Source organism: Pecten maximus, chromosome 14 (genome assembly GCF_902652985.1).
Source record: "Pecten maximus chromosome 14, xPecMax1.1, whole genome shotgun sequence".
Lineage (NCBI taxonomy): Eukaryota > Metazoa > Mollusca > Bivalvia > Pectinida > Pectinidae > Pecten > Pecten maximus.
The window spans coordinates 27,460,194-27,476,870 of NC_047028.1; the positions used below are offsets into that span (position 1 = coordinate 27,460,194).

The window sequence follows — 16,677 nt, forward strand, 5'->3', positions numbered from 1 at the left end:
ATTGTATGATTTGAGTGTATCATTATATTATATGATGTCATCATTGTATAATTTGATTTGATCATTATTATATGTCATGCCGTGGCGTCCAGCCTCCATCCGTCAACAATTGACTTCTTCTTCTGAACCGCTGATCAGAATTTTACCAAATTTTGTAGGAAGCATTCCTAGGTGGCTGGGATTCAAATTTATACAAATGATGGGGCTGACCCCGTAGGGGCCTTTGGGGCGGGGCCAAAGGGGGTCTATTTGGTAATATTGATATTAATGACTTTTTCTCTGGATCTAAGCAATGTATGACATTGATATTTCAGCGGTAACATCCCTAGGTGGTTGGGATTCAAATTTATTCAAATAATTGTGTTGACCGAACAGGTGCCAGAGGGGCGGGGCCAGTAGGGGTCCATTTGATAATTTTGATATTAACGACTTCTTCTCTGGACCTAAGCAATGTATGACATTGATATTTCAGCGGTAGCATCCCTAGGTGGCTGGGATTCAAATTAATTGCATTTTTGAAACTCAAATGATAAACACATTCATGTTGTAAAAATAGAATCAGGGGTCTTTCCCCACCGTTGAAGATTTGTTTATTTTGTTATGTCTTTGAAACCGTTGAGGTCTTCATCCCAAAACCATATATAGCATTACTGGGCATGAAGAGATGAACATAATTGAGATGTAAAAGTAAGCCCAGGGGTCTATCCCCAATCCCATGGGAATTTGGGTTTCTTTAAACACAATCATGTTGAGTCTTGACATCGTTTCCAGATTATATCTTTGAAGCACCCCGTAATCATACATATAACATTGTTAGACGTTAACAAATATAACATGAACATTATTTTAATGTTTGCTCAAATAAACCAAGTGAGCGATACAGGCCCTCTAGGCCTCTTGTATGATATGATGTCATCATTATATGATTTGATTTGATCATTATATTATATGATGTCATCATTGTATGATTTGATTGGATCATTATATTTTATGATTTGATAATTATATATGATTTGATTTAATCATTATATTATACGATTTGATTTGATCATTATTTTATATTAATTGATTTGATCATTATATTATATTATTTGATTTGATCATTATATTATATTATGTATTCTTTGTATGATTTGATTATTTTATGATATGATTTTATTTAATCATTATGATGTCATCATTGTATAATTTGATTTGATCATCATATGATATGATTTTATTTGATCATTATTTAATATGATGTCATCATTGTAAGATTTGATTTGATCATCATATGATATGATTTGATCATTATATTTTATAATTTGATTGGATCATTATATAATATAATTGGATTTTATCATTATATTATATCATTTGATTTGATCATTATATGATATGATTTTATTTATTCATTATGATGTCATCATTGTATTATTTGATTTGATCATCATATGGTATGATTTGATTTGATCATTATTTAATATGATGCCATCATTGTTTGATTTGATTTGATCATCATATGATATGATTTGAATTGATCATTATTTAATATGATTTGATCATTATATTATATAATTTGATTTTTTATCATTATATAGTATTTTTTGATTTGATCATTATATTATATGATTTTATTTTATCATTATGATGTCATCATTGTATGATTTGATTTGATCATCATATGATATGATTTTATTTATTCATTATTTAATATGATGTCATCATTGTAAAATTTGATTCGATCATTATAATATATGATTTTATTTGATCATTAAATTATATAATTTGATTTGATCATTATATTATATGATTTGATCATTATAATATATGATTTGATCATTATATTATATGATTTGATCATTATAATATATGATTTGATTTGATCATTATATTATATGATTTGATCGTTATATTATGTGATGTCATGATTGTAAGACTTGATTTGATCATTATATTATATAATTTGATTTTATCATTATATTATATGATTTGATCATTATATTATGATTTTATTTGATCATTATATGATTTTATTTGATCATTATATTATATGATTTGATCATTATAATATATGATTTGATCATTATATTATATGATTTGATCATTATATTATATGATTTGATCATTATATTATGATTTTATTTGATCATTATATTATATGATCTGATTTGATCATTATATTACATGATTTGATCATTATATTATGTGATGTCATGATTGTAAGACTTGATTTGATCATTATACATGTATTACATAATTTGATTTTATCATATTATATGATGCCAGCATTATGATTTGATTTGATCATTATATTATGCTGTTTCATTAATACATTTCCATGTATCGTTTTATCGTTATATCCTTCTTTTCGTTATATCATTCTGACTCAACATTATATCATGCTTTATTCATCATGTGTTTTAGTGTAATCGTTTCCATGGTTATATTATTCCAAATTGTATCTTTATACCATCCCGTCATCACTATTAAAGTTTCCATCGTATATATATCTTCGTAGCGATTAGCATATATTATATTCATGTATATATATACATGTTATGCACGGTCAATTATGTCAGAGTTTATACCAGTAACTGGTAATTTCAATACATATTTTATGTTATGGAGTCATACACAAAAAAACAAAACAAAAAAAACAACAACAAAAAACCGAAAGCATACGCATCATAAACAGCATTATGGTTTATTCAGAGTACACTCCGGTTTTTTTTTCTATTATACCGTCATAACATAAAAGATATATTCAAGTTAATCCTTAAAAAAAAAATTAAAAATGTATTAATCCATTTCTGTTGTTCAGTGTGTTAAATATTTTAACGATTCGGTCATGAGAAGGGAAGCTTATCTACACCTGACTTACTTCATGATTTTCAGATGTCTTCATCAAGATATCATTTCTGCTTTGGAGAAAGTACCTGAATATGGTTTCGTGAGCTTCTTATAATACTGAAATACGAATTACATAAACCCAACAGGCCAAATAATAGAAAACAATAATTAATTACATGTAGTTAATAAATTCCATTGCATGAAAGCAACACCTCTTAAAGAAATACATCAGCCATATTTCAATGCAATTATTCCAAGCTCGTAAATTATTATCAACGTATTTTTTAGTATTAGTCAATATATTTATGTAAGTCACAGTTAAATGACACTTACAATAAATGCGGTCACACTAAATTCAAAGGCAGCACCACCATGAAGAAAAGCTGACAACTTTCTGTATATTGTTCCGAATGGTTCCTGCAAGCCACAAGAATCAAGCTACGACAAGCTCCATGGTTTAACGGACTATAAATGTCAACATAAACTACAGGAAAATATTATCTAATGTAATATTTTTAACAAATATGTCATAAAACAAAGGCTTTTCCTTAATTAGGAAAATTAAAAATGTCCCCAACAATATTTTTAAATACCCAGACCAGTGCATAACATTGTTTACAAATATTATTCGAGATAAACAGTGCTTTAAAACCAGAAAACATATATTTACAAAACACGATATATGCTGGTGTATCGTTATATCTTATCAATATACTATTTCACTATTTATAAGAAGACATTGTCGTTTCATGAGTATGAAATCTACAGTTATAGTCGCTTTATTGACGACCTAGAATGTTGTTACTGAAAGTGTGATGGTAGAAAATTCAAAGAGCTATGTACTTAAATTCAGATCGGTTAAAAGAAATCCAAGACCGTGGTGGCCGACTGGTTAATGTGTCCCGACACTTTATCACTAGCCCTCCACCTCTGGTTGCGAGTTCCAAACCCACATGGGGCAGTTGTCTGGTACTGACCGTAGGTCGGTGCTTTTTCACCGGGTACTCCGGCTTTCCTCCTCCTCAACAAGAGCTGTTGGAGAACAGCATAGCTCGTCTCGCAAATGTTTGTCAATAAATAATTAAAATATATTAATTGGAATGGTTTCGCAAATTGCATTAATAATATTTATATTGTTTACTTGATCAGATTATGCTTTGTGAATTCATGCAATTTTCAAAACCATACCAATTTATATATATATAAATTATTTATTGACAAACATTTGGGAGACAAGCTATGCTATTGTAGATTAAATGAATATATTAAATACAAATGTAATTGCTTTTGGACATATTTCTTCATTTTTTTGACAAAATATTATCCTAATGAGAGTTGTCTCCCTTGAAAAATGTGGACCGGTATAAATATGTCTATTGTGAGCATTTTCACATTGTTTTATTTTCAGTTTCACCCCAAGAATGGATAGTGTAACTCCATAGGGACTCTTTTACCAAATATCAGCACCCTAGTACAATCATAAGGTGATGTGTTAAATAGCTTTCAACATTTGCACAAAAATTAAAAAAAAAAAATGTGTTTTTTCCCCAAAAAAATATTTCAGTTGAACTCGGGCAAGGGATAGTTTAACCCCCACAGGGAACCTAATACCATGTATTACTATTCCTTTCAACACTCACAATATAAACTTAACACAAAGTCCAAAGATTTAAAAACAAAAACAAAAAAACAGATTTAAAAAGAAAAATCCAATTTTTTTTTTAAAGTTTTACTCCAGGAAGGGATTGTCTTACTCCATAGGGACTCTATTGCCAAATATCAGCACCCTAGTACAATTATAAAGTGATGTATTAAAACCTCTTAACACTTAACCAAAAACTTGACGCAGAAATATTCTAAGTCCAAAAATTTGAAAATTCTGGTTTTTTCCCAAAAAAATCTTTTAGTTTAACTCTGGCAGGGGATAGTCTAACCCCAGAGGGACTCTATTGCCAATTATCAGCACCCTAGTACAATTATGAAGTGATGTATTAATACCTTTCAACACTTGCACCAAAAACTAAACGCAAACATTTTCTAAGTCCAAAAATTTTTCAAAAATCTGTTTTTTTTCCAAAATATCTTTTAGTTTAACTCCGGCAGGGGATAGTTTGACCCCCACAGGGACCATATTACCATAAATTACTATGCCTTTCAACACTTGCACCAAAAATTTAACATTTGGAAAACCAACGCCGACGCCGTAGTGACGACATAAGCTCTCACTCTTCTTCGAAGAGACGAGCTAAAAACCTGGCACGTCCTTAAATGACCTTGGCTGTTAATAAGACGTTAAACAAATTAAACCAAACCAAACCAAGAAAAAACTATCGTATCGCTTTGATGAATCTTGGATCTACCATTCCAAATTTAAATAGCTTTCTTTACAAAAACGTGCAATCAAAAGAAAGGCAAATGATGCTATGTACATGCACGTGATTGGAAAGTGTGAGGGTAGAAAATTTAAAGAGCAATGTACTTTAATTCAGATCGGCTAGAGGAAATCCAAGAGGTTGTTCGATCAGCGATTGTGGGAAGATTTGTTGAAATATTCTCGAAGAAATTAACATCCGTTAACCAGACAACTTCAATTCCTTGTAGAAAGGCACAGGTACTTGGCATGGACTCCTAACCAAGTCCCATTATAATACATAGTTAGGGATGTCATGTCCCTGTGTTACACTGGGACTGTTAAATATTGCCTTGTCTTATCCATTAGCGAGCGACTGAAAGCATGACCTGATGAAAAGCAGCAAAGAAAGTAGATGACAGAGAAAAGATGAGAATCTGCCGAGGTATGCTATTGACATACTTGTTCTTTCACTCAATGTACAAGGGATGTTATTTGTGATCTAATAATTTGTCTTCATAGTCACTTTTTGATATTTTCTGAAAGGGAATCGTTGATGAAGAGATACAAACCTCACAGAACAAGCTCTACTGTGGTTAGCCAAGAAATGGTTAAAACATCTACAAACAATATCATATATTTCATCATAACAGACTTGTATATGAAACGAACAAGGTGACAATTGCAATGACAAGCCAAAGCAGTTAATATATTTTTCAAAATATTTTAATTCTTAGAAGAAAATGTAACACATTCTTGTTGTTTTAGAGAGGTCAGTGTATTCAAAATCCATTTATAATAAATTTACCAGAAATTTTCATATAATACAAAATTTCCCGAATTTTATCATAATGTGAAACCTTTAAAATCGTCCAGAATCAAATATTTGGTTGATTAATCATTTCCTTACTTGTGGATCCTATTAATTAATTTACCATTTTCAAGCCTCCAATTTTGAGACAGTAACAACAGTTTGACAATGGGATTATCACATTTTGTCGATGCAAATGGTGAAATGTCAATTACGTTTTAGAATATCAACTTAAAATTGGTGTTTTTTAATCGTCCAATTGCTGCAAATGTGACATATATTTTTTTCTGTAAATTACATAAGCATGCATCCATAGGTGTCAGTGTGTGGAACAAGTATACACTTTTGTCCACATTTTATATAAAACATGCACATTGCTATTAATGAGACTAAGGCAAATTACATCAAGATTCTGTTAAAATACATAATTAAAATACAACTCTCATCTAAGTTTAGAAATAAAATTCAGGTAAAAAAATATCAAGTTTGTTGAAACACATCATTAAAATATTTATCAGAACTAATTTTGATTGCTTTTCAACCATATATTCAAATTATTTTGAATAATTAATTTTGATTTGTCATAGCGATGAAGAACTGCACAAGAAACATGTGAACCTTTTAGTAAATAAAATGAGACTGAAGCTGTATCAAAAACTGTTCAGTGAAGTTAGAGACCAACAGTGTGGAAATCTGTAAGACATTTTAGAAAAAAACAAATGTCGATACAAAAGTTTAAATATTAAAGCAAGCTACAGTGATATTAAAATTCCATTGATTTTGTAAATTATGGGTAGAAAATTATATCAAAGTAAGTTAATGTCATATACTTCTGTAAACAAATTAATTTATCTAATGCAAAAATAAAAAAAACAGAATTGTGCATTTTGATGAAGTTTTAGAAACATTTTTTTTTAATTTCATACTTGTGAAATTTTTGACACAAGAATATACAATTTTTTTTTACCTGGTGTCCAACTGCCTACATACAAATATTCAGAGTTGCTTCCAACTACCTACAGACAAAAGTATTTAAAGTTTGAGGATTTTTCACCTCTACAGGACAATGCGCAACATCATTATCAACCTTAGAGTGGGATGGACAGCCATCAACTACAAGTCTTCTGGTAACTGTTAAGATATTATAAAGCCATAAATTTTAAACTTCCTAATTCTTCTATACTAGAAACTTCCTAATTTTTTCTATATGAGAAACTTCCTTATACTCTACAAGAAACTTTCTAATCGTCCTAAGCTAGAAACTTCCTTATTCTTCTATACTAGAAACTTCCTCATTCTATACTAGAAATTTTCCATGTCTTTGATGCTAGAAACTTCCTAATTCTTCTATACTACAAATTTCCTTATTCTTCAATACTAGAAACTTCCTCATTCTATACTAGAAATTTTCCATGTCTTTGATGCTAGAAACTTCCTAATTCTTCTATACTACAAATTTCCTTATTCTTCAATACTAGAAACTTCCTCATTCTATACTAGAAATTTTCCATGTCTTTGATGCTAGAAACTTCCTAATTCTTCTATACTACAAATTTCCCCATCATTTGTACAATTCTGAAGTCCACAGTGTTTACCAATAACGCAAAAATGACCCCTTTTGGCCCCGCCCCAGAGGCCCCCAGGGGGTCAGCCCCATCATTTGTACAATTCTGAGTCCCCTACCCATAGGGATGCTTCTGACCAAATTTGGTCAAATTCTGATGTGTGGTTATGAAGAAGAAGTCAATTGTTGACGGACGGACGGACGACGGACGCAACGGTATGGCATAAGCTCACCTTGGTCCTTCGGACCAGGTGAGCTAAAAACGTGCAATCAAAAGAAAGGCAAATGATATTATGTACATGCACATGATTGGAACGTGTGAAGGTAGAAAATTTTAAAGAGCAATGTACTTTAATTCAGATCGGTTAGAGGCGATCCAAGAGGTTGTTCGATCACCGATTGTGGGAAGATTTGTTGAAATATTCTCGAAGAAATTAACATCCGTAAACCAGACAACTTCAAATTTTACAATTACTTGTAGAAAGGCACAGGTACTTGGCACGGATTCCTAACCAAGTCCCATTATAATACATAGATAGGGATACCATGTCCCTGTGTAGAAACACTGTTAAATATTGCCTGGTCTTATCCATTAGCGAGCGACTGGAAGCATGACCTGATGAAGAAGCAGAGAAGAAAGTAGTTGACAGAGAAAAGATGAGAATCTGCCGAGGTATGCTATTGACATACTTGTTCTTTCACCCAATGTACACTGTACAAGGGATGTTATTTGTGATCTAATAATTTGGCTTCATAGTCACTTTTTGATATTTTCTGAAAGGGAATCGTTGATGAAGAGATACAAACCTCTATAAGAACAAGCTCTACTGTGGTTAGCCAAGAAATGGTTAAAACATCTACAAACAATATCATATATTTCATCATAACAGACTTGTATATGAAACGAACAAGGTGACAATTGCAATGACAAGCTAAGACAATAAATATATTTTTCACAATATTTTAATTCTTAGAAGAAAATGTAACACATTCTTGTTGTTTTAGAGAGATCAGTGTATTCAAAATCCATTTATAATAAATTTACCAGAAATTTTCATATAATACAAAATTTCCCGAATTTTATCATAATGTGAAACCTTTAAAATCGTCCAGAATCAAATATTTGGTTGATTAATCATTTCTTAACTTGTCAATCCTATTAATTATTTTACCATTTTCAAGCCTCCAATTTTGAGACAGTAACAACAGTTAGACGATGGGATTATCACATTTTGTCGACGCGAATGATGAAATGTCAATTACATTTTAGAATATCAACTTAAAATTGGTGTTTTTTAATCGTCCAATTGCTGCAAATGTGACATATATTTTTTTCTGTATATTACATAAACAAGCATCCATAGTTGTCAGTGTGTGGAACAAGTATACACTTTTGTCCACATTTTATATAAAACATGCACATTGCTAAAGAGGCAAATTACATCAAGATTCTGTTAAAATACATAATTAAAATACAACTCTCATCTAAGTTTAAAAATGAAATTCAGGTAAAAAAACATCAAGTTTGTTGAAATACACCATTAAAATATTCAACAGAACTAATTTTGATTGCTTTTCAACCATATATTCAAATTATTTTGAATAATTAATTTTGATTTGTCATAGCGATGAAGAACTGTACAAGAAACATGTGAACCTTTTAGTAAATAAAATGAGACTGAAGCTGTATCAAAAAATCTTCAGTGAAGTTAGAGACCAACAGTGTGGAAATCTGCAAGACATTTTAGAAAAAAACAAATGTCGTTACAAAAGTTTAAATATTAAAGCAAGCTACAGTGATATTAAAATTCCATTGATTTTGTAAATTATGGGTAGAAAATTATATCACAGTAAGTTAATGTCATATACTTCTGTAAACAAATTAATTTATCTAATGCAAAAATTAAAAAAACAGAACTGTGCATTTTGATGAAGTTTTAGAAACATTTTTTTTTAAATTTCATACTTGTGAAATTTTTGACACAAGAATATACACATTTTTTTTACCTGGTGTCCAACTGCCTACATACAAATATTCAGAGTTGCTTCCAACTACCTACAGACAAAAGGATTTAAAGTTTGAGGATTTTTCACCTCTACATGACAATGTAGGACAACAGGACAACATCATCATCAAGCTTACAGTGGGATGGACAGCCATCAACTACAAGTCTTCTGGTAACTGTTATGATATTATAAAGCCATAAATTTTAAACTTCCTAACTCTTCTATACTAGAAACTTCCTAATTTTTTTCTATATAAGAAACTTCCTTATTCTCTACAAGAAACTTCCTCATTCTATACTAGAAATTTTCCATGTCTTTGATGCTAGAAACTTCCTAATTCTTCTATACTACAAATTTCCTTATATTCTATACTAGAAATTTTTTAATATTTCTAAACTAAAATTTAAATGATGTCTACACGTATGGGTATTACAGTTTAACCCTAAACACAGCCTGGAGTTCTAGGGAGGGGTAACAGTTTCACTTGAATACCTCTTATAAAGCAGGAAAGGTGTAAATATATTGAGCCCTATATTAAAACCATACCGGTATACATGTATATAAAAACATTTCTAGTAATATTATGTAAATGTGCAAACAATGCTTCAAAAAATAGAATACTTATTATCCATGTAAAAAAGTTTCATGTGAAAATATATTCTTTCAATGACAAGGAATAAAATGTAAATACATGCTCACAAAGCAATATTTTTACTTTGTGGCCTCAATTGTTTTCACAATCTTGAATGACATCACAACACAATACAAAAGAGATATACTACATCTACTTGAGCACAAATAAACAAAAGTTATTGTTATATACATTACTGCCAAGAGCTGGTGTGATAAGACCCAGGTAATATTTGGAATTAGTCAGCATTATTGGTTGAATGTGAGTTAATAAAAATGATCAATTTTGAATATTTTTCATTTACATGAAAAGCCTTTAACACATTCCTATGACCAATAATGAAAAAATTAACCACAGAGTCCGACCCCTAAATCATTTATTACTGACAATGATCAAGGGGTTGAACCCTCTGGCTATTTGCTTTATTTTGATTCATAGGAACATGCCAAGCCCCTGTGCATATATATATATGAACTCCAGATTTGGAAGTTTGCCAAGTCCCTGTGTTTGAAACCATCAATAATGGATGTCAGTTTTAAAGGGGCATTCCTTCGATCCAATAAAGTTAATGTCATCAAAATGGAACTTAATGGAAAATACATATTTTTCCCCAGGTAGTAAAAGTTATAATCTTTACATTAAGGCAGCAGTTTTACTTGCAAGGTTAATCAAAGTTCTTCAAGTACTGTGCCCTGCAAATTATTAATTTGCCCCGAAGTATCACTAATTACCGCAAATACAGACAGTATTTGGGAACAAATCGTCATTTTTCTGTACATTTCGGCACTAATTTCATTACTAGTAGCTAGGCACAAACACTCATATAATCCTTGTTCGGACATAGATTTCATCAATAGAAATTTTGCATGTTTCTAATGTCTGAACGAAGGAATGTCCCTTTAATAACTGAGTATGGTGTAAACCGAACAATGATAATCCCAAAGAACAAGTCCAGGTGTGTGCTCAACATCCTTATAACACTACCACTACACCTTAACACTACTTCATGTACAACTACAAAATGAGAGAGAAAAAAATCTTTACTTTTTCCAAACAGAATTAAAGAAACTCTAAGTTGTCTGGTTCTACCGAATCATTTTCCTCAAGCAGCTTTACATGGTATAGTTAGACACTTTGATGCTAACTTATATTTCAATCTTTATATTCATGTCAATAATATTTAATAATAAATTATATTTGACAATTGCTAATGGATTTCAAAATCGCCATATCTTAATTGTTGAATAAAACAAAATGTTTTTATTTATCACGCAATTAGCCTGTTCTACATATTTAATATGGCCATGTTATTAATGTCTACATACATATACCCTGGGTAATAACACTTTAGTGACATTGTGAATAAATTATGTCACATGATTGTCAAGGTAATGAAAAAAGTACTTTCTGAGTCCGAAATTTAAATTACTGTTTTCCTATGTGATATTTAAACAGAATCTTTTATTCATTCCAATTCAATATAGAATCTTTCAAACTCGTTCAATAATTTTATAAGATGCTAGCCTAATGCCTGTTAAATATTACAGCTGAATTTGTTTAACACTCAATGGAATTCTTTCTTTACAAAATTCTAAAATCAAACAAAATCCATACACAGTTGACAAAAATAATTTTGTGAACTCCTAAAAGATTCATTTCAACCATCTTCAATCTTTTTTCTTGGACCTTGTATTATAATTATGCGTGACGAGCTTGGTTGTCGTGGTTTCCGTGATGACCGTTTTCTGTACCTCTGCATAGTAGAGATCAAGATAAGACTGGACGAGCATAGCAATTGGGATGACCACCCAAAGCATGTTGAAGAAAACAAGGTAGACCCACAGATACAGGAAGCTGTCTGTGCGAAGATTGGGGCTGTCCTTTAGCCATTCTGGACAAAATGTCATCCAACCTGCATAATAAAATATTTCATGGTTTATTGATAAAATAGGCAAAGTAACACCTTATAAGGCCGTGACGAATTTCACTCAATACACATTTCTGTGAACTTGGCGTATATCAAAGCAAAATCAAAGACTCGGGATAAGTTGTTTGGTTTCTCAAATTCCAAAGACAAAAAGGAAACGGACAATATCCAACACCAATGTTTTAACTATGGATGCAGTGAGAAGCCAGTTCTAAAGTAGAAGTCAATTTTTAAATGTATACAAATAAGCCTGTTCCATCTTTATGAAGACTTTAACAACTGTTTCCAGTGGGATCCTGGAACCAAAAATAAAATATCTAAAAGAACAGTCGAACACTGCACCTCATCATAAGACTTTTTTTGGTGAAACTTGGAAAAAGATACTTAACATGCCTGTCTGACCCTATGCAAAACTTTAACTGAAAAAACTGCCCCAAAAAATCCCTGAAACTACCAAACATGTCAAAACTAAAATTTGAAAAAAATAAAAAAAAAAAAAATAAAAAAAAAATTAAATCCATGACATTGTAACCAATTAATTGAACAATAACATTAATTTATGCCATAACCAGGGAAAATTAGGCCCAACACGTTATCTGACATAACTGTACACAAGAAACTTGCCACAAAATTTTCACCCGTTGCAGATGCACAGAAGGAAGGGCGAACGGACGGATGGATGGTTAGACTATATATACTATCCAACAAAAATTTGACAGGGTTATAAAAATTCAACAGTGATGTTTTACTTGCCTCCATACAATTCACAAACGCACAGAATGATCTGTACAAAGTGTCGATATGGTCTGTCCTTCACAATAGCGTAGCACAACAGCAGGGCAAGGGGTCCAGCGAGTGCCACAGTGAGAATCTCAAGTGACACGATAGTAGGATCGGACACACCCCAACGCTTGTCTGCAATGGCGTACTCCTTCCCTTAAAAACAAGAAGAGTTATTAATACATATATACTACATAATTAATGAGTATCACTATAGTTATATACAAAGACAATGCATCAATTGATATAGATCTTTTATATTTTGTTTGTTTTTGTTTAACGTCCTTTTAACAGCCAGGGTCATTTAAGGACGTGCCAGGTTTTGGAGGTGGAGGAAAGCCGGAGTACCTGGAGAAAAACCACCGGCCTACGGTACCTGGCAACTGCCCCACGTAGGTTTCAAACTTGCAACCCAGAGGTGGAGGGTTAGTGTTAAAGTGTAGGGACACTTTAACCACTCGTCCACCGCGGCCCCTTTTTTTATATACCTGGTAAATGTCAAGTTGTTTTATTATCATTATTATTTTCTAAGATCATCCCAATCTGCTAGGACTAAAACTATAGGGTAAATAAAACAGAAAATCTGTTGTTATTGTGTCAGTGGTCATCTTCATGTGTTATAGTATGAAATAGACAGAGTATTGAATAAACATATGTACTTACAAATCGTTGCTAAGAAATGGTCAGTGCTGTTGACAGTTCCTCTCAATGAGAAGCAGACAAAGGCTCCCTCCTGAAAATAATGACATACTACTATCATACTGTAACAGTTCAACGTCAAATTTTTAAATAACCAAAAAAACTTGCAGTTCCGGATCCATTGCTCTTCTACTGAATGTCAAAATACATTATTTTATAACTTGATCAACAGAAGTGAACACAATGGTGACATGTACCATTACAAGTATATGATGAACCCAACCTCATTAAAATCAGATGTACATTTGCACTATGCTACTCTCTTTATGTAGTGCAATGTACATCTTATGCTGAGAGTAGCATAGTGCAAATGCAGGGATCATTTTGGAGGGAGCCATGGGGCCATTGGCCCACAATTTATCTAAATGACCCACATGATTCAGAAAAATCCTTTAAATGTCTATAGATGGCCCATACATTATATTACCGATAGGCCTTTTTCTTGAAAATGACCCATCCATTTGGTAACCCAAAATAATCCCTGCAAATGTACATCTGATTTTAATTAGATTGATGATTTACTGTCTCTGGTACTTATACGACAGTTCTTGGATCACAGGCTTGTCGGCTACATGTACCAGAGTTGAGTAATGTCGCACAGGTCGTGATTGTGATCAGCACTTGGATGGGTGACCTCTCTAAATCTGTTGTACCTTGGGACATGTTTAGCTGTGATGTACATGAGCTCTGGATGACGGACAGACAGACGATTTCTAACAGATGGTCTGTGTAGACAGGGTATTATTATTCGTTCTAGTGCATGTTATTTACTAGAATTATCCAACATCTTGGAATTTCCCTAGGTGTAAACATTTAAACTTTCAAGTCTCATGATGTTCAATAAATGAAAATAGGATGTCGAACTCCTGTGCTAAAAAATATTTTTTAAACTGCGGCTGGTTGGAATTTTGAAATGAGACATAATATTTGACAGAACCTGATGGAAAAGACACTATTGAAGAGAGTGCTCATGTACTGTACAAAAGGACCATAACTGTGGACGCCTATACATGTATATCCATAGCCTAATGCGTAAGGGACAGTATTACTATTAACATGACCATTGCATCATACCAATTTGGTTGCAATTAAGGCATTTCTGCTATGTCAAATTTGCCTGTTATTGGGCCAATGGCCAAAGTACAGTATACATGTATTTCTAAACCTTATGATTACTTCAGCATATTTTCTTTGGACATTGCTTTAAATTTTTTTCTGAAACTTAGTTTTTGTGAATTTTATCGTTTAATTATATACTTTTTTAGTAATTAATATCTATATTAGCAATACTTTCGTAAACAGCTACAGAATTACAGCTATATAATTTTCACTCCAAAATGATATAATAACATCTATCAACACCTCTGAAAGTACAATTATTAGCCTTAATTTTGCTGAAAAACAAAAAACAATTGCTGCTTTAATTTAAGGGTTTGCACCAAAAGTTCAATTGTGACAGCCTTGTATACGTAGTAGTAGTGAAAATGGACAAAGCCAATCATCAGTGATTAATTATAAGCTACCCAGTCGCTGACCACTTATAAGCTCAATATAGAGAGAGCATCTGACCAGTTTTCCGAGGTCCCAGGTTCGAAACCTGGTCTAGCTGGCCGTGTATTTTTCCACTCCTAGCTCTTACAGTAGTTGAGATATATAACATTAGTGAATACAATGCAACACATGATCATGAACATTCATGACGTACAAATGTAATTCAGCTAGAAAATCCAATAATTATATAAGCTGTACCTTTTTTAAGTTTCATAAAATTGTATTCAATATTTACAGATAAAAACGTCATTCAATAATTGAAAAGTAATATGGAATCAACATTGTAATTATTATCAATACATAACTCCTTAAAAAAAAAAAAACATTTTAAATACGGTAAATAAATAAAGCACAAAATAATCGATGTAATTATAAAAGAAACAGATCGGATACCAGTTTACCCTCGTGGATGGAGCACCATGTCGATCCCAGGGAGCTGTCCAGCCCTTTGGACATATAAAGGCTAATATATAGGCTACAAGTATTTTCAGTGGTGTTTATAATATTTTGGAGTGGAAATTATAGTGTTGCTTCGCTGTCGGCATGCACAAATATATATGACAATCACAAGTCAAAAGCGTTAATCAGATTTACAACATAATTATATTAATATTAATTGTGTATATGAAAACATTATTACAAGCATGCATGCAGTTGTCATGTTGCCTATCTTTGACCAGACAGGCCTAGGGGAGATAATTCTGAAATTAAATGACAAAAAAAACCCATCAGGGTACGTAGTGTTAGTTTGAACATTGCATGGTCTAAAAATCAATTTACGTAAAAGATTCAGTGGTAAAAAAAGCAAAAATGACTTAAACATGGCCGTGGGTACCAAATTTGAAAAATGTCTTGTCAAACATAAGTCAAAGACCGACTATAATCGGCCTTTGCCAACGTGCTAAGCGCATTATGCATCAAATAACTGTCAGGGTACCAATCTTATGATTCGGCCAATTAAAGTGTGGTTGATAACTGGTACAAATATTGTGTTGTTAAGCTAAAGTCTCTTTTCCACTATAAAATAAGTAAAGGGTTTATTTTTTTGTATAACTCACCAATACAAAATGTGTTAGGGCATTGTAAACAAGCCAAGTAAGAGTCCATTGTTGACCTCGAGATTTACCGAGAAAAAATCCCGCTACAATCCCGATTAGTGCTAACGTGGCAGCAAATGATAGTGACAAAAATGTCACATTTGAAAGGAGCGATTGTAACTCAAAAGATTCGTTTCCCATGGTGTGGCCAGTCGTCCTGGTTTAGTAAACAATTTTTTCGTGCCCCGCCGTTTTTTTAACGATCTAGTTCACTGTGATGTTTGAGATTTGAAACGCACAGGCGATCCGCAGCTGGAAATACTAATTATTTTCGTATTTATTTGGTAAAATCTCGATTGTAATTACAATATCGTTGACTTTAAATGAACTCACAAACATATAAAACGTCATTTTAACGGCCTCTGAACGCATGTATTTGAGAGAGAACAAATATTGTACGAAAACACGATTACGACAAAATCTGTCAC

General features: G+C 32.1%; 1 protein-coding gene across 1 annotated transcript; it reads right to left on the bottom strand.

The window, feature by feature from the left end:
- Positions 1 to 11,246: 11,246 nt before the first annotated feature.
- LOC117342769 (emopamil-binding protein-like) lies at positions 11,247 to 16,492 on the bottom strand. Its single transcript, XM_033905010.1, has 4 exons — positions 16,211 to 16,492; positions 13,566 to 13,635; positions 12,876 to 13,058; positions 11,247 to 12,107 (listed from the first exon to the last, which is right to left on the bottom strand). The coding sequence occupies exons 1-4, from the start codon at positions 16,388 to 16,390 to the stop codon at positions 11,863 to 11,865; spliced, it is 678 nt and encodes a 225-aa protein (XP_033760901.1). The 5' UTR covers positions 16,391 to 16,492; the 3' UTR covers positions 11,247 to 11,862.
- Positions 16,493 to 16,677: the final 185 nt, after the last annotated feature.

Excerpts from the sequence above, each read along its gene's own strand:
- LOC117342769 (XM_033905010.1), bottom strand. The coding sequence starts at position 16,390 with ATGGGAAACGAATCTTTTGAGTTACAATCGCTCCTTTCAAATGTGACA. Across the intron at positions 13,636-16,210 it reads CCCTAACACATTTTGTATTG|GAGGGAGCCTTTGTCTGCTT; the intron begins GTGAGTTATACA and ends CATTATTTTCAG. Across the intron at positions 12,108-12,875 it reads CGTTTGTGAATTGTATGGAG|GTTGGATGACATTTTGTCCA; the intron begins GCAAGTAAAACA and ends TTTATTATGCAG.